At 42.5% G+C, this 18,396-nt stretch overlaps 1 protein-coding gene across 2 annotated transcripts in view; it reads right to left on the bottom strand.

Annotated features, from left to right (window-relative positions):
• Window positions 1-18,396, bottom strand: part of DOCK5 (dedicator of cytokinesis 5) — a 224,520-nt gene that overhangs the window by 86,388 nt on the left and 119,736 nt on the right. For both annotated transcript variants that reach the window (XM_024130807.3, XM_055087329.1), the window contains exons 14-22: window positions 17,519-17,643; window positions 15,445-15,543; window positions 13,838-13,910; window positions 11,461-11,564; window positions 10,316-10,499; window positions 4,151-4,248; window positions 3,840-3,929; window positions 2,270-2,370; window positions 356-490 (exon numbers count right to left, since the gene is read on the bottom strand). In XM_024130807.3, coding sequence (XP_023986575.1) covers window positions 356-490; window positions 2,270-2,370; window positions 3,840-3,929; window positions 4,151-4,248; window positions 10,316-10,499; window positions 11,461-11,564; window positions 13,838-13,910; window positions 15,445-15,543; window positions 17,519-17,643 — 1,009 coding nt within the window. The remainder of the gene's footprint in view (window positions 1-355; window positions 491-2,269; window positions 2,371-3,839; window positions 3,930-4,150; window positions 4,249-10,315; window positions 10,500-11,460; window positions 11,565-13,837; window positions 13,911-15,444; window positions 15,544-17,518; window positions 17,644-18,396) is intronic.

The raw sequence follows: 18,396 nt of genomic DNA, 5'->3' as shown, positions 1-18,396 counted from the left end.
AGTGAGAGGCCCGCGTACCGCAAAAAAAAAAAAAAAAAAAAAAGTCTCATCACAGGAACCTGACTTCCTAGTTATTGTCACCAACAAAGACTTTCAGTAAGTTGCACATTGTAGTCACCTGCATCCCTAAGCCCTGCTGTCACTACTGCCCTAGAAATTCTGCTGATCCAAAAGGACGTCACATGAACCTTCTTTAACGGTTGCATAGTCCACCCTCATCTTCACCCTGAAGTTCTGAAATTTGGCAGTTCCATGACCCAGCTGCTCACAGAGCTGAACAGGAGCGTTAAGGATTAAGGAAAAATATGGGAAGAGAGGAGGGAGAGCGTCAACACTGTATCACAGTCACCGTTACCTCAAGTAGAGCACTCTTGATTGGATGATGAACCTAAACAAGTACTTTAAGGCTTTCAAAGCAGCAAAACGCAATTCTGTCTTGCTGGAGTCCTCTGCATTCGCCACGTAAAAGTTCAGTACCTTGGAGAGTTTCCTGAAAAGGACAAGGAGAAAACGTCAATGGGGCAAAGTGGTACTCTGGGGTTTGGGGTATGCTATATAGAAGGGAACTCGACCTCCTGGGGAAGGAGAAATCACAACTATAGTCATTATTTCTTCTAGAATATGCCCTGAACAGGGAAGTTAACTCCTTCGTAGTTTAGTTTTCTCATTGCGGTCTAGGCTTGGAGCTTCCCTTCTGCTTAGAAATAAGGGATGATTTCTTTCCCTTTGCAGGATTTTACAAAATGATCAAGAAATCAAAGAGTTGAAGGGTCTCGACTCATGAGTATATTTTAATCTCTAGCATGCTATACAGACATGTTCAGGTGTTTCTGTAAGGGAGGGACTGTCTGCCAAAGGTAGTCACCTGAAAAGAAGTCTAATTCCCTCCAGTCTGCCCCAGCTGCTTGGGATCCACAAACTGGAGCCAGATGGAAACTCTACTGAGTGCGGGAAGAAGAGAAACCCATGGTTCTGAGCATCTGAACACATGAAACTGCACTGGGATTTTTAGGTTGTTCTCTGTGTCGTTCCAGAGTCTTTGGACTAGGCATTGTCATAATCTTGGGCTATCTCACATTTTTGAGGGCACTGATATTTTGAACTTTCCCTTCCGGGAATCCCTGAGTTTTCCTAATATTAAGAAAAATTCACAGAAATCATGTGGAATTGATCCATTCTTGCAAATAAACCCAGATTACCAGAAACACACCAACTGGAGTGTTGCATGTGGCTCTGTGTCATAAAGACCCAATGATAGGATTTCATCTCTTGTAGCTGCTGCCTACTTAGAAAGTGAGGCTATAGGGTGGAAAGAGCCCTATCACTGGTGTATCTGCTGCTTCCCCCAACCCCGTGGGCAGGCATTATATCCATTGTGTTAATTGGGGTTATGCTACATGACACCTCTTCTAGGTCACTTATGTTTTATTACATCTCTGGACCTTTATGCAAATAACACGGAGAATTTTCTTGTTTAGTTCAGAAAGAGACATGAGGGATCAATGATCTGAATGACAGAGCAGGTCAACAGCAGTCGGCACGATCTGGCATAAGCCACTGTCAGAAACATCTCTGCCATCTCAACTCTGCTCCAGTCACTGTCACGTTGCTCTGCACAATAACCAGACGCAAGGCGCGGGGTGACAGGCCACATCCAATGGCATGATGAGCTGAGCACTGCAGGGCAAAGCTCAGAGTGAACATGAGTCAGGGGCTCATAAACCAAAGACAGAAAGAAGGCTGCACTTTGGGAAAGGTGGAGACCATTCCCTCTTACGTAAAAGAAAAAAAAATATCACATCTTCTCATAACCTCTAAGTAACACATTCTACAAAGCACTTGCGGTGTACAGTTAAGGGAATGACCCTCAGTTCTATCACATGTCATCCTGCTTCATCCTCTGTTTGATCCCATCGGGGCCACGTGTTGATCCCAATGACACCTGTCTCCTAAGATCCTGCATAGGGTCCTCTGTCCTGGACTGTGCTCCTAACAGCTTCAACTCCTCACCTACAGATGCTCTGGATTCTTAAAGAAGTACAGCCTTATCTCTTCCGGAACTTCCCAGAAAGCAGGGCCTGAATGTAATCCCTTTGCCATGGTCAGAATAGTTACATGGTTCCCGCTTTCCCCAGGGAAGCTTAGAACAAGGTTCTGCACTTCGAGGCAAGGATACTCAGCTCACGTCCCTCTGGTTCCTCAACCACCCGGTCCCAAGAGCACAAACCCGACAATCCAGCCACAGGCCCTGCCCGGGCCTGGTACTTACACATAGGCCAGAGTGGCACTGAAGTGCTTGTAAATGTAGGTCTCGAGGACGGGATTGAAATGCTGGAACTTGATGTCTCCTATCAGTGAAATAATAAACACCTGCCAAAGGTGAAAAACATAAATAGCAGCATAGCACAAGCCCCGGCATTCTGTCAACAAGCTGGAGCTGAACGTCTGGGGCCTTCTTTTCCCTCTTGATCATTATGGTAGCATTCCCATGTTACTATTCCAGAGCTGAGGTCAAGTCTTGGGGTTTCTTTTTATTTAACACAAACAGAGAGAGACCATTAAGTGTCAGGCACTGTGCTAAATGCTGTGAGGAAACAAGTATAAGCCAGCACCCCTAGCCTCGGAGAGCGAACTGCCTCAGAGAGAGGGCAGTGCACAGGTAACCAAGTCAGGGAAGAAAACGGGATGAGAGGGGGAAGGGGGTGGGGAAAGGTTTCCCATGGGAATAGGAAACACTAACCCAAGGGTGAGGCTAATGAAATACTCCAGGACATTTGTCTCCTCAGTGCAGTGTGGGTGCCCCTGATAACTGAACTCTCCAGACTTTTGAGTCTCAATTTTCTGCTCATGTTAGCTCTTATCACTACCGGACACAGAATCTACTGATACAAATAACCACTTTGCACCTATTTGTGATAGAAGAGAGCAAAAGAAGGGGCACCTGGGACTTCCATACATGCCCGTTGCCAGCTGCTCTGTCCCACGGGAATCTATCTCCAGACCTTCTCCCATGGAGTCATTACCATAGACTCTCTTGCCCATAAACCTGGCCAGGTGTGATCGCAGCTGGGGGCATTTCTCCCTTTGTCTTACATCCTTAAGTGTCAACATCCTAAACTCTTCTTGAATCTACCAGTCTCTCCAAGTTGATGAAAGACCCGAAGCTGCAATTGACCTTCCTCCTTCTTTGCTGCAACATTCAGGGAAAACTCTGCCCTGAACTTTAACCCCAACAATCAGAAAACGATGCTTAGTTTGGATGTGTCAGCTTCCGCCACTCCACTGCCATCTCTGACCTTCCCAGAGTCCGATATCCCCTTTCCTTCTTTGGATTTCTGGTCTTGGAATGGGTTGCATGTTTTAGTACTTTGTGTGACAATTTGAATTGTCTGCTGGGTTGCGCATTGTACATAATGAGACCAAGACTCATCTCTGACTTGCAAATTCACTCTCCCTTGAAAGAACGCACAAGGACACGCATACACAACAAACCACAATCGTCTTTGTTAACGGTATCTCCTGGTTTAGGACCAGACAATTTTAAAGCAAGTTAAAGGGATTCCTGATTTCAAATGTAATAAAACAACTTGTTTTCCCTAATGAGAAAGAGAAAGCTTATCAAAAGGGAAGATCTAACAGGAAACAAGGCCATAAACATCTTGACTATAAGTCAACTGTATCTAATGTTACTTGTGGGAATGTAGCCTCAAGAAATCATCAGAGAAATGTATACAAATACATATGCAGGAGTCTATGCATCACAATTATTTATAATACTGAACTATCAAAAACCACACAGTTGTGACAACAAACACTAGATAATATGTGTAACTGCTTACCAGTGCATCAAACACAAGGAAGTCATACGTTTCGTCGTCTGACATTTCCATCATTATGTTAAAAAGTGCGTCTAGCGTATCTTGCAAAAACTGAAGATAAGAAAAACAGAGAGGTTATTTGGCTCCAGACTGCAGAAATTCGGGGATAATTAGGTTTCAACAGAATAGGTTTAAAAATAGCATTTTCCTAAAAATTGGCACACTTGCTTCCCAATTTAGACAAGTTTTATGTTTACACTCATCGGTTTAATTTAAAATATTGAACTAAGGATGCAGTGGCTGTAGTCCTAACTGTGAATATATAAACATACCTTAACAATTTCTCCTCCATCCACCTCCATTAACTTCTTTAAGTTGTGTTTAATGTTCTGAGGGTTCGAACGCCAATTTAACAAGCCTAACAGGTCAACTAGGAAGAACAACCACAAACCATAAACGTTAGACACGGATTAGCAGAGCGACGTACACCATTTCAGGACACAGTGACAGAGCTCCCTACAAAAGATCATTGCTCCTAACGGTGGCTAATACCTTATGCAGTCTTTTAACTTACTGTCTCCTACCTAAATCAGAGAAAACCTTGGGGTCTCCTTTCCTTCTTCAGAAGAAAAAAACCAACCACGAATGTACAAGAACATAAAATGATGCCCAAATAGAACTCACGTCTCTCATATAAGACATCACAGCCTTACCGATGAAACACTTAAATAACCTTCCTACCTTTAATTTGCTGCACTGCTTAATTTGTCCCTTGTCACTATGTGTGTCTCGGTGGAGGCAGAGGGGAAAATAAAAACATATATGTGCATTGATTCATTTAAATATCATATGCACACTGTAGAGCAGATTTTATTTTATTTTTTTTTTACCTTAAAAGAATTTTTTTTTATATTGGAGTATAGTTGATTTACAATGTTGTATTAGTTTCAGGTGTACAGCCAAGTGACTTAGTTATACATATACAAATATCTATTCTTTTTCAGACTCTATTTCCCATATAGATTATTACAGAGTATTGAGTAGAGTTCCCTGTGCTATACAGTAGGTCTTTGTTGGTTATCTGTTTTATATACAGTAGTGTGTATATGTTAATCCAAACCTCCTAATTTATCCCTCCCCCTGACCTTCCCCCTTTGGTAACCATAGAGATTTTATTTGTTCCATTTTTGAGATGAGAAAACTGAGGTTTTGTGACATTAAATTACTTGTCTTAGGTCACACAACTGCCAGGGAGTGGCATGAATGGAATTTAATGAGATTTATCTGATTCCCAAAAACCATGTCTTTGCTACTCTGTCATACTGCTTCCCCAGAGTTCTTCAAAGAAATAAACAGACGAGCAGATCAGATAGGTTCCTATCTTGAAAAGAAGGCAGAACAGATGAATCGCCCTTAGGGTAAGTCTGGGACAAAAGTCTTGAGGTGTTTTTGGATTTAAAAATGCCGAATTTGGGATCTTTAAGTCCCTTACGGCTTTAATGAATGTCTAGACACTAAAAGTGAAATAACAGGGAAACAAAGCAGGCAGCTGGACTGTTACTACTTTATCATTTTGTTTAGTGCATCATTTTACTATTTACAGAGCATTCTCTAGTAAAAGTAGCAATATGTACTTTTTAACCAATGGATTTGTATAAATATATATTTATAAGCAGCTGAAAATGTATTCTGTTCATTAGAACAGTCAATTTGCTCCAGTGTGTTTTACTGGCTTGCAGACTGTTTAGTCCCTGGGAAGCCTCCAAAGCCTAGAGACTTCCCGCTGTCAACTGAATAAAGTCCCAATACTGGTCAGAGAAGGCAGTAGGGCCCCTCCTATGACCCTCCTGCCAGCCCATCGCAGTCAGACAGATCAACTCAATACTCCCCAAGCTATGGCATGCTCTGAAATCGCTCCCTGTCTTTGCATATGTCTTCCCTTTGTCTGAAATGCCCAGAAACACTTACAATACTATGTATTCAGACAGCTGCTACTTCTACTTCAAGACCCATCTCAAACATTATTCCCTCTGGGAAGACATAACCCAATCGTTCTCTGCTATCTGCACTCCTTGTCCACATACATATACATTAGGGCAAATAATTAACAACACACTTGGTATCCCTTTGGCTCTTCCCATAGATTGAGACATTTCAGGGAAGAAACCTTATTGCATTCCTTCTTATACCGCATCATAGCACTAGCCACCTAGTAGGTATTCAATACATGCTGCATCAAAGACTGAATAGATGGATGGAAACAGAACCAGGAGTCCCAAGGAAGCTGGTAGTGTACTCAAGACAGTTCTTCACTTTCTTCATTCCTTAAGTAAGTACTTAATAATAGGCACTGGGCTAGGCCTATCCACTAGGCACTGTCCACTTCCACCTTCCTAACTCCTATTTTTGCCACGTGCTAGTCAACTGTACCGTTCCATTTGTTACCTCACTCCACGCGTGGCTGCCTAAGGAAAAGGATTTGGATACTTCATCATGCTCAAGAGTCATGCAGCAGATTTAAGAACCTGCAAGGAACGCACTAATCAGTCCAGAGGTTTACTCCCTAGAGATATTTGCATGCGCCATCACTGCTAATATTAGGAATAGATTTGGCATCTGGTGAATCATATGGTCTTAGGGCAAGAAAAGTGGTGACACGGTGTTAAAGAAACAGCCCTAGACTCACCGCGTTTCTGGGATTCATACAGGTTGATGAACAGCTCTGGTTAATTTCATTTGCTTGCTGTAGAGTATCTGTCCCATCGTATGGATGTACCAGAATTTATCCATTCTACTGTCGATAAACAACCACTTGGGTTGTGGTTTTGAGCTGTCACAAACAGTTCTGCTGCAAACATTCTCGTATGCCTATCTGGTATCAGCAGCTTTTCTGAGGTATAAAACTAGACTGCCTTTCTGGATTATCAAGAATGACCACCTCTAACCATATTAGATACTATCTAAATGTTATCCAAAGTCGTCCCAATTTACATCACCGTCAGAAGTACGTAAGAATTGGGACTTCCTTGGCGGTCCAGTGTTAGGATTCTGCGCTTCCACTGCAGGGGGCACGGGTTTGATCCTTGGTTGGGGAACTAAGATCCCACATGCCTCGAGGCCAAAAAAAAAAAAAGTATATAAGAATTCACAGTACTCTGAATGATAATCCCCAAATTTAGGGTAGTGATTACCTTTGGGAAAGGGTTAGGGACCATAATGTTTAAAAAAGAAAAGAATGACAAAGAAAAACCCTAAGTTTTGGAGTTACAAATATCTGTTTTCGGACCCAAGTCCACCACTTATGAGTTTCGGCAAAATATTTCAGCACCTCAGCTCGGCGCTCTGCTCAGTAAACTGCGGTTAATAACGACCACGTTGGTGTCTTCCCGTGCTAGGCTGTCGGTGGGTAAAGTGAGATGTCTGTGAATGGCCTGGCACAGGTCCACACCTGCAGAGACTCGACCCCTCTCTCCCTCTCCTCTATCCTACCCTCCATATGGGCCCAGCAACAAAATGATCCCATATACATCAGTCTGTTCTAGTTTTGAAATAATTCATAAAATAATGAAGGTGCCTACAGGCTCTGTTTGTAACAAAGTCCAGTGGCTTTTAACGTTGGAGTCTGAATAGCCCTCCAAAGGCTAAGGAGAAACACCTTTGGTCATGGCCTCCGAGTGAAAGGAGAACAGCTACCCTCCTCTTGACCAACAAATGCCCTCATAGAGTTGATGATTTATTCATGTTCCTTAGCTTCTTCTTTCTCAGAAGAAATTGAATTGGTTCTTTATCACTCCCATCAAATTAGAAGAAAGCAAACACACTTATTATCTGTCCCTGGGGATGCCCCATTTTCTCTGATGCTCACGATGTCACCTCATCTCTCCCAATCTGTCCCCTCTTCCTACCCCCATCCAGGTTGACAGCAGGTCACCCGCTCTGGTTTAGATGAGTTTGCCTCTTTAAGTCTTCTTTGGGACAGGATATTCTTGGAGACTTTTTTTTAAAAAGTATGCTGAGTGTTTTTGAGATCTAAACACTAGGAACGGGATGACAACAAATGGAAGAGGACAGTTCTACCCGATGGAAGTTTCTGTGATGATGGGAACGCTGCAACATGTGCTGTCCAGTAGGAAAGTCACCAGACACAGAAAACCACTGAGCACTTGAAATGGGGTGAATGCAACCAAGGAACTGCAGTCATACCTTCACTTGACTTTAATCAATTTAATTAATTTAAATTTCGCAAGCTACATAAGGCGCAGGACAGCACAGGTTTGGAACATTTAGAACATGCGTGATGTTGGTATCAGCGCATCAAGTTGAGTACTGCTACCTGTCAATAAGCCTCCTAAAGTTTTGCCTGGGAGATAATGAACAACGTAACAATATGGTTACCTCTAACCATTATCTCTAATAAGTTAATTTTACAAACTTTTATTACTGGTTTTCTTCAAACCTAGTCTCTAGGAAGGAAAATCTAGTAGATGTTTGGTAAACCCTGTGTCTTTCGAATATCCCTTTAGAGCCCCAAAAGTACATCGATGCTTTCTATCATCTACCATCAGAGCTAAAAAAAAAAATAACACTTTGACATTTCATAGTTAAAAATTTGGAAAATAGCAGAAAGAATAAAGAAAATAAGAACTATCATCCAAACTTTTTGTTTTGTTTTGTTTTGCGGTACGCGGGCCTCTCACTGCCGTGGCCTCTCCCGTTGCCGAGCACAGGCTCCGGACGCGCAGGCTCAGCGGCCATGGCTCACGGGCCCAGCCGCTCCGCGGCATGTGGGATCTTCCCGGACCGGGGCACGAACCCGCGTCCCCTGCATCGGCAGGCAGACTCCCAACCACTGCGCCACCAGGGAAGCCCCATTTAAGATCTTTGATACACCTTGTAAATCATCTCCCATAAACATTATACTACTTAACCTCGTATCAGCAGTTTATTTATGTTTACTTTTTCCCTAACAAGGGTTATATCGATACAGTTTTCTCGTGTCTTCCATAAAGCTCAGAATGCCTTCTGGCTTAACTTTTAGTGTTTGTTGTTGTTTTTTTTTTTTTTTTTACTAATTAATAGACTTGATTATTTTTTTGAGCAGTTTTAGGTACACAGAAAAATTAAGCCCAAAGTACAGAGAGTTACCATATACCCCTTCAGGGCTCCAGAGTTTCCCCTATTATTAACATCCTGCATTACTGTGGTACCTTTGTTACAAATGACGAGTCAACACTGATAAAGATAATATTAACTGAAGTCCATCGTTTAAGTTAGGGTTCGCTCTGTGCAGTATATTCTGTGGCTTTTGACAAATGTATAATGGCGTGCATCCATGTACCCATTAGGGTATCATTTAGTATATAGTTTTACTGCCCTAAAAATCCCCCGTGCTCTGCCTGTTCATTCCTCCCTCTCTCCCCGAGCACTTTGTAACCACGGATCTTTTCATGTCTCCACAGTTTTGCCTTTTCTCTGGCTTAATTTTTGGTGCCTGCTTTTACTTTCCCATATGTAACAGCTCTGCACCTCACTCTGTTGAGTCTAATCAGTTGTCCAAGTTGAAATACTATCCATATTCTCTACGCAACCAAGATTCATCAAAATAAACAATACTGACCCGTTCTAAAGATCAACCACATGCTGTCTGATCCTTGAGTGTACCTTATATCTCAGCTGTTTTGTCTACCTTATCACTTCCCTAAGGCAGAGCCCCCAGATCTTCTCAGAGGTCAAAGGGACTAATCCTCCACATAGCACAGGGGCCAAAGAATTTCTAAAGCAAGTCCCCAAAGCAGCTATTTCTTGGATCACTATATTCAGCAGGACTCCTTACAAATGACACAGGTTAAATGAATAACAAGCTGTTATTGGCTATCAAATGTCATGATATACACAAGAGAAGTGAACATTGCTATCAGATTTCATGAGGGGACGAAATGAAGCCGCATTTGAACGCTTCAGCTGATGTTATGGAAAATCTGACTGCTTGGGAAAAAATCAAGAAAGAGGACTCTATACGGGGGACAGATGAAATGCTAACAGGAAACCCTCCCTGCTCTTTGCCATACCTGCCTGGACAGGAGACTGATGTTCCTCTGCCAGTATCCTCCCCTTACTACCAACATTTCTTGTTATATACATCATACAGAGCACAGTATTAGAGTTCTTTGCTGCCTTGAAGGAAGAAAACATAAGACTTTCGAAATTCACAGCCTCTGTTAATGAATACATTTATAGGTTTTACCATACTTAAAAACCACCAAAATGCTTTTCATTCTAGTGGAAAGATAGACAAAGAAGCCTCAGAAAGAGCTTTAGCTATCTAATCAGCACTACCCAGAACATCATGTGAAGGGCAGAGAGCAGAATCCAGATAGCCCATGACCCTACCTCAGAAGACACAGCCCCACAGCATCCAGTCCCCTGAGTCTAACAAAGAAGCCTAGCAGGACCAAATAGAAAACTCATTCTGGTGTCACTGAGGTCACCACACCTACCATTCTGAGTGAGCTTTGTGGAGCAGATGAGGGTGGCAATCTGAAAGCTATCTTTTGTGCTATCCTTGTTTGGCGTAAAGTTGGCTAGGGTTTTGGATGCTTGGAGCTCCTTTTCTTCCATCTCCACTTTGGTTCCAGGCAGGGTCAGGTAGAATTTAGCATCTTCCATTTTCTTGTTGTCACCCTGCAAAGGAAGCATGTTAGGGACACCAAGTGGTGGACAAAATCTCTTATGTGCAAATAAAATCGTATCTATCATAAGCGCAGTGTATTTCCAACCTGAGAAATGAAGTTTTATCAAATTAGGTCCCTTCCAACTCCGAGATACTGTGATACTGCCCCAGAGTTTGAGTCCAGAAATAATTTCAACATTGAATGAAAACAGAATAAGTTATGAACTAGAAGTCAATATTCTAGTCTCTGCTATAAGTAAATACATAAAGAATACGGTTGGATTTCATTTTCTTGAACATGTAAATGGTCACAATGATACTTCACTGGGTCCTTTGAGAAGAAACAGCTTGCCATGGCTTCCAACACTATTTCTGAGCTCAGGAGCTGCTAAGGGAAATGCACATCAAGTGGACTCATCTCCAAAAAGCTACCAACCGTGTGAAAAGCCTCCTGGATATTGTTGGACAAATGAGATCTTCCCAACATCTGCTTTCTGCTCTAAAATCTCAGTGGAAGTGACAGTTCTGCAGCAGTTGGAAGGAAGAATAAGGACACAACTGATAGGAAAGGAAAGGAGGCCACAGAACGGAGAAATGGTGTCTGGCTTGCGCTGATATGAAAACCACATCCTACCACATCCACCACACTCTAACCCAGCCCAACAGTGCAACTATCAACGCTCCACATAGGCTGATGAAAGAGTGGAAGAACAGCCCTTGACTGTTCCCCTCCACGGACGCCATTTGCACGAGAGGGAGGGACCACCACTTAAAAGACTAAAGGGATGGGAGACCATGCAGCTGGTGTGACCACAGTCCTCTGGGGTTCTAGACTTGAAGGGGCAAACATGTACAGCCCGAGAGAAGTTTCTGACATTTATACACATAAGTCTGAAAGGAGCTTTCAGAACCAATTTCGGGGGGAGTAAATATGTCCTTAGCCACTTTCTGAGCCTCTTTCTTTAGCACCACCTTATAAAGCACCAGATCATGCCTCCCGTCCTGCAGAGTGGTGCCGTCCGGGTTCATCAGCTTCACGAAGGCCACCCCGAAGGCTCGCTCCGATTTATCTCTGGCTGAAAAGACAGGAATACATGTCTGAGCAGGGCAGAAAGATACCAGGGGGTGATGGCTCTGAGAGCTGATGGCACATTTTGCTCTGGGGTTTGGTGTTCAATCGTGCTATAATCAACACAGTTGAGCGAGCCCCAGTAAGCCATACGTACTGTCCACATCACAGACTCCTTGAAGGAAATAGTTCCCTAGCTGAAATCTTCCGGTGCCCCCAAGTATGCGCCTCTTCCTATATTTGTGAATGAATGACATCAGTATCGACTCGGTCATCCAATTCAGAACCGTGGGTGTTGACATTGACCCCACCCCCATGCCAACTCCGCATCCTGAGCGCCTCTGGAGGCTGTGCCTTTTCTCTCCATCCCTGCTGCTCCCACCTGAGGCCAGGCCACCCTCACCTCTTCCCTGTATTCCCACAAGATCTTCATAACAGATCTCTCTGTCTCCAGCTCTTCTCCACCCTTTGGGGATCTCCAAAAGCAAATCTAATCAAGTCAACTGCCCTGCTCCAAAACCTTCCCATGAGCTATCTCACTACTGCTGTTCTACGACAGACTCAGTAAGTATTTTGTTTATTATCTTCCAAGGTTTGTGATGCCATCTAAGATTTCTGTTCCTCTCTTCTTTCCAAGATAGTAGCCCCGGTGCCAGGAGAAGTGGATATGTGTGTCCTGTGGCATTTGGGGGAGGAGGGTCCAGCCTCCTGAGGAAGCAAAGGGCCTCTCTCCTGGCCTTCAGGTGTTGGCCTCTGAGCTCACCATGTCCCCTGCTTAAATGTCTATGGCTGGGGTGACTCATGGCCTGTTCTCACCACAGGCACACCTCTAAGGTCTGCTGTGACTCGTGTTACCCAGATTGGCTGAGCATAGGATTATACTACAGTTTGTTCATCTGCTCTCCTGTTGACGGCCAATCTGGGAGTATCGTGACTAAAGCTGTTATAAATATATACGAACTCACGACCACCAACACCACCCATACAGCATTCTTTAATGGCTCCTCCGTAATAGAGTTCAAAAGAACCTTCATCTTTCACGATCTGGCTCTAGCCTGCCTGGAATCAGACCACTGACATGTCAATCCAGGAACTTACTAGCCCTGTGACCTTGGACACATACCTAACATCTCTGTGCCTCAGTTTCTTTACATATAAATGTGGATTAAAATGTGTATGGGTCTTATTGATTACTGTAGATACTAAACAAGATGGTGTACAAATAGAGCTTTGCATAGTGTCTGGTACAAACTAAGAGCGTGATAAATGCTAGCTTAGTATGACGGAGAACTGTACGAAATTGCTGATAACTGACTATTTGCTGATACTTGACTATCGGATGCTGACCTACAAAAATGGCAGTTTCAGATGTTCAATCTAATACCATGATGGCTCCCACTTTAGCCCTACCGAGCAAACTTTGCTTTTCAAACACATTTCTCCACCAGCACCCTTCACTGGGCTAACTTCTGCTCACCTTCAAGTCTCAGCTAGGATGTAGGAAACCTTATGCATAAATCCCCAGGCGGGGTTAGGTGCTGGGCTTACTCCTTGATGTTTGCTGCTGTAACACGTATCACGTTGATCTGAACTTCAACACCTCTTTTCTTGCTCATCTTCCTAACTAGACCACAGAGACTTTTCAGAGCAGTGACTGTGTCCTATTTGCTGTCCTCTACCCAGGGCCTAGCCTGCAGTCTGGTAGGTATATGGCATTCAAAAAATGCAGTTTGGAAGGAAGGACTGCATTTTTATGCAGTGCTGAATGAGAACAACACTTCCAGAAACGTTATGATCAATCTGAAAATAATCAATATTCTCCTCTGTTCACACCTTAGGAAAGTCAACTCATAAACTGTGATCTAAGACTTGAAACAGTGCTTTCATGAAAAAAAAATAATTTGGGAAACAGATTGAACAGTTTTCTTGCTTCAGGATTTCTCAGCAATGTGGCAACATACACGGTGAATGTCTTAGAGGGAGACATAATACACAAGCACTTTCTATCCCTATTCAACTGGGAAACTCTTTTTGTCAGACAGCATCTATTAGCATTGTAGAACCTTAGTATTCATAGAACACATTTCAGGGAAATTCTGATACACAGTGATAAACACAGACCTTGGAAGCCTAGAAAAATTCATTTTAAGATTCCCTTAGCTTCAATGAATCTTGAAATAAAGATGCCAAGTATCTCATTCTACAGACCCACAAAAGCGCTGGCAAGCAAGAGTAAACACTGTTTTGATTGAAATGTGTCACAGACCTCCTAATACTCACATTCCTGAGATGACCGGTGTCGGAAGGTAAATCTTATATGGCAGCGAGCAACTTCTTCTATAGCAATGGATACCTGCACAATAATAAGGAATAGCGACACAGTCCCCTGCACTCATAGTTCATTTTATAAAATGAGGCACATTTCAGTATCTGATCATAGGAGTAATTCCTATAGAGTTAGCTTTGGTGTAGGGTTTCATTCAAAGGAGATTTAGCTATTTTTCAAAACCAAAAGAATCTCAAGAGAAGAACATGTTTGCTGTTTATCGTAGATTCTGAAAATGGAGATATTACAAATTTCGAGTGCTTTCTCAAGCATGAAGGAGGAGATACTTCAGGGGGAAAAGATTAGTACTTTCAGGTCTGTGTGCAAGACTGCAAGGGGTACATGGATATGTTAATAGTTAGGGCCTATAATAGAAGGAAAAGATAAAATACTGGGGACAAGGAAGTTTTGTTTTGTTTTGTTTTGTTTTATTTTTGGCTGCTTACATATACAGAAGAGACAGGGAAACAGAGGCATGGAGCAATGTACAGAGCAGAGAATTTGTAGCAAAGAGTTAAATAAATTATGGAATGATTATATAATGGAATATTATGCAAGTATCTAAAAATATACTTCTGAAGGCTTTTTAATGCCTCAAGAGAGTTTGAAAAGGCACACTATAAATTTGTATGAACAGCATGATCCCAAACCTATAAAGTATATAAAACTGTGGAAAATGGTTATTTCTGAATTAAGATATTAGTGCAACTTTTATTTTTTTTTTTTAGTTTTCTTTGGAGAGCTCATAAAACTTTGACAATCAGAAAAAGCCAATGTGGATAAAGGACAAGGTCCTACTGTATAGCACAGGGAACTATATTCAACATCCTGAAGTCAACATAATGGAAAAGAACATAAAAAAGAATGTATATATATGTATAACTGAATCACTTTGCTATACAGCAGAAATTAACACAACATTGTAAATCAACTATACTTCAGTAAAAAACCAGAACAAAAAAAAAGGAAACAGTTGATGGAGTCTGGGGCTCAGAAGAAGTGGAATCCAGTTTAGGCTCTGACACGAGCAGCTAGAGGAACTTGGTCACTTCACTTCTCTCAGTGTCAGTTACGTCATCAGAAAATGGGCTACTGCAGCTCGGACCATTTGTCGCAGAGCTACCGTGAGGCTCACACGAGCGGACTGATCTCAAGAGCACTTTGGAATTTGTAAGACACATATTTAAATTGAAAAAGAAGCCCAGTTAACTTGATTAGAGGCCAAGAAGGAAAGAAATGTTAGGAAACTACTTGCAGAGTGTGAAAATTTCCATTTGGTTCTGGACCATCTTGGCAGCCTCTTACATCATTACAACATCAAGTTTCTCTTTTCCAATTTCAACACGTTTAACAAACGAGAATGTTACTTAAGATTTCTGAAGTTTACGAAAGAGAAATGAGCTTCTGCAGAGTTACGATGATCAATTCATTTCTGATAGCACACCACAGGCAACCTATCTAAAACTTCAGGATAAAGGAGGAGCGATTTCTGGGTAAAAAGAAGAAAGGAATCTAAACGAGGTTTCATATATGATAGGGGTTACTCATGACACATTCTCACCTTGACAGTCTCATACCAACAGGGCTGCTTGACTTGGTAATAGACCACTGATTTGTACTCGGAAATGCCTTCGTATCCAGCACCAGGATGAATTGCTTTCTTCGGATGGAAAGAAAAAATTAGGAGGGGGTAGTAATATCTAGAACACTAAGGGTATTCCACATGGCCAGCACATGCCTTACACTGGCATACATAAGCTGATTACATGTGGGGGTGAACAGTAGAGTGAGAATGAGTTTCCAAGAAAATATGGTGTATATATATATATATACAATGGAACAGTACTCAGCTATAAAAAAGAATGAAGAAATAATGCCATTTGTAGCAAGATGGATGGACCATCCAAGATGGATGGATTACCATACTAAGTGAAGTAAGTCAGACAGAGAAAGACAAATATCACGATATCACTTATATGTGGAATCTTAAAGAAAATGATACAAATGAACAAAACATTCCTATTTACAAAACAGAAACAGACTCACAGACTTAGGAAACAAACTCATGGTTACCAAAGGGGAAAGGTAGCAGGGAGGGATAATTAGGAAGTTGGCATTGACATATACACACTACTATATATAAAATAGATACGCAACAAGGACCTACTGTATAGCACAGGGAACTTTACTCAATATTTTTTACTGACTTATATGGGAGAAGAATCTGAAAAATAACATAGATAGATAGATGGACGGATGGATAACGAAACCACTTTGTTATACACCTGAAACTAACAGAACATTGTAAATCAACTACACTTCAATAAAAAAAAAAATTAAAAAAAAAAAAAAAAGAACGAGTTTCTAGCACTTTGAGGGTCCAAGTGTCTCAATGTGTAGTAGCTAAGGCACCCAGCACAAGCTTAACATTCCTCTTTGCTGGAACTTTTCTCTCTCTTCCATCCCAGCCATACACTGTCCATTCTTTCTTTCTTCTTTCCTCTCTCAGGGAACAGAGGCCTAGAGAGGGTGACCGGGGAGCTCCAGCATGTGTGCAGACACACTGCTGTGTGAGGTCCTGTCTATACTCTGCCTTAAGGACCTGGTGTGTAGGTGTGGCATGTTCACTAGAACTTAGGGTCGTGTCTCTTCCTAGAAATGAACCACTTAGTTCAGTAGCATCAGGCCTCCATGGGGGCACTTCCAAGCTAGTTAGCAGAGCCCTGAAGATGTGTACTTGAACTCCTGGGCAAAAGGACTCTCTCAACAGCACAAAGAAATCACTCCCGTACCGTGGCCCACAGCATTCTGCTTATCCCTCTATGCAGAAGACAACTTAATCAACTGATTCCTTGCAAGATGGTCATATCCATGGGGAAGTGCAGGGGTTGTGTACTCGGCTGTGCCCCTGCCGTGAGGGACTCAGTGAATGAAGTGCATTCCGAAGCAGGTAACTATGGCTCATACAAGAGGAGCCAGATGTCAGCTGGGACAATGAAAGCCTCCCCTGCCTCTCCTTCTCCTTGATGTCAGAATGAAGAGTCACTTCTGTTGGAGGAACAGTGGACCGGAAGGCAGGACACCTGTGTCCGTTCCCAGTGCCATCACTAAGTCCTGTGCTTCCCTGAGAAAATAGCTCATCCTTTCTGGGCTGCAGTTTCCTGATTCCTAAAACTAAAGAGCGTGGTAGTTGACCTCGAACCAAGAGCTTTTCTGGTGTAACAGCTCTAACGGGCGCATCTCTGCTGGTTCAGCTCATCCAGGGGGAGGGCGTGTGCCCTCCACATGACCCGGGCAGGAACGCCACTCCATGCCAGTCCCGGAGGACCTTATCAGTCTTGACAGTGGCTAAATAACTTGAAAATGATACAGAATCTCTGCATCGGAAGTGTACACCTGAAATCCCTGGTGGCTTAAGGTCTTTCTCAGCACAGGAGAAATCATGAAAATAAGAGTCTACATGAATTTATTACTACAATTGGTGATTGCTAATCACAAATTTAACAGGTTTCCTATTTTTTCCTTGTGAAACACCAAACGCACTCTACAGCGGAGAACAATTAACATCATGCCCCAAGTCCTGTTGTTGTAAAGGAGCGCGTGATGGCAGCAGAACTGCTGGGGACACCACGTACCTCCAAGAGTCCGCCCTCCTCATCATACACAGACATGGTCACCTCCACGTTCTTCGGTGTCTTCTTTTTCCCTTTGTCAAACTCCCCGTGGATCAGGGTGACGTAAATATCATTCCGAACGTCTCCTGCAACACAACAACCCAGCCTGTGAGTGGTGCTGTGTGGAGTCATTTTTAAATTTCAGGATGTCATAAGATGCAAATTTTAAGTAAAATATAAAATGTTTTGACTTGGTAATAAACTATTCATACAGCAGAAGTTTCTATGTGTGTTGTTCCCTGTACCTTACCTCATTCTACCTCTCTATATATACCACAGTGTCTTTGGAGTACAGTTCAGTGTCTATCAGCAGATGAATGGATAAAGATGTGGTGTGTACACACACACACACACACACACACACTCTCTCTCTCTCACACACACACACACACACTCTCTATCTCTCTCTCACACCAGCAGATGAATGGATAGATATGGTGTGTACACACACACACACACACACACACACACACACACACACACACACACACACAGTGGAATACTACTCAGCCAGAAAAAAGAATAAAATTTTGCCATTTGCACCAACATGGATGGACTTGGAGGGTATTGGTGAAATAAGCCAGACAGAGAGAGACAAATACTGTATATCACTTGTATGTGGAATCTAAAAATTAAAACAAACTAGTGAATATAACAAAAAAGACACAGCCTCACAGATATACAGAAAAGCTAGTGGTTACCAGTGGGGAGAGGAAGAGAGGAGGGGCAAGAGAGGGGTAGGGGAGGAAGAGGTACAAACAACTATGTATAAAATAAGCTACAACGATATATTGTACAGCACAGGGACTATAGCCTGTGCTGTACTATAGCCTAATTTA

The sequence above is a fragment of the Physeter macrocephalus genome, chromosome 9, assembly GCF_002837175.3.
Source record: "Physeter macrocephalus isolate SW-GA chromosome 9, ASM283717v5, whole genome shotgun sequence".
NCBI lineage: Eukaryota > Metazoa > Chordata > Mammalia > Artiodactyla > Physeteridae > Physeter > Physeter macrocephalus.
The sequence above is the reverse complement of the archived record's forward strand: the minus strand, read 5'-3'. Positions and strand labels throughout refer to the sequence as shown.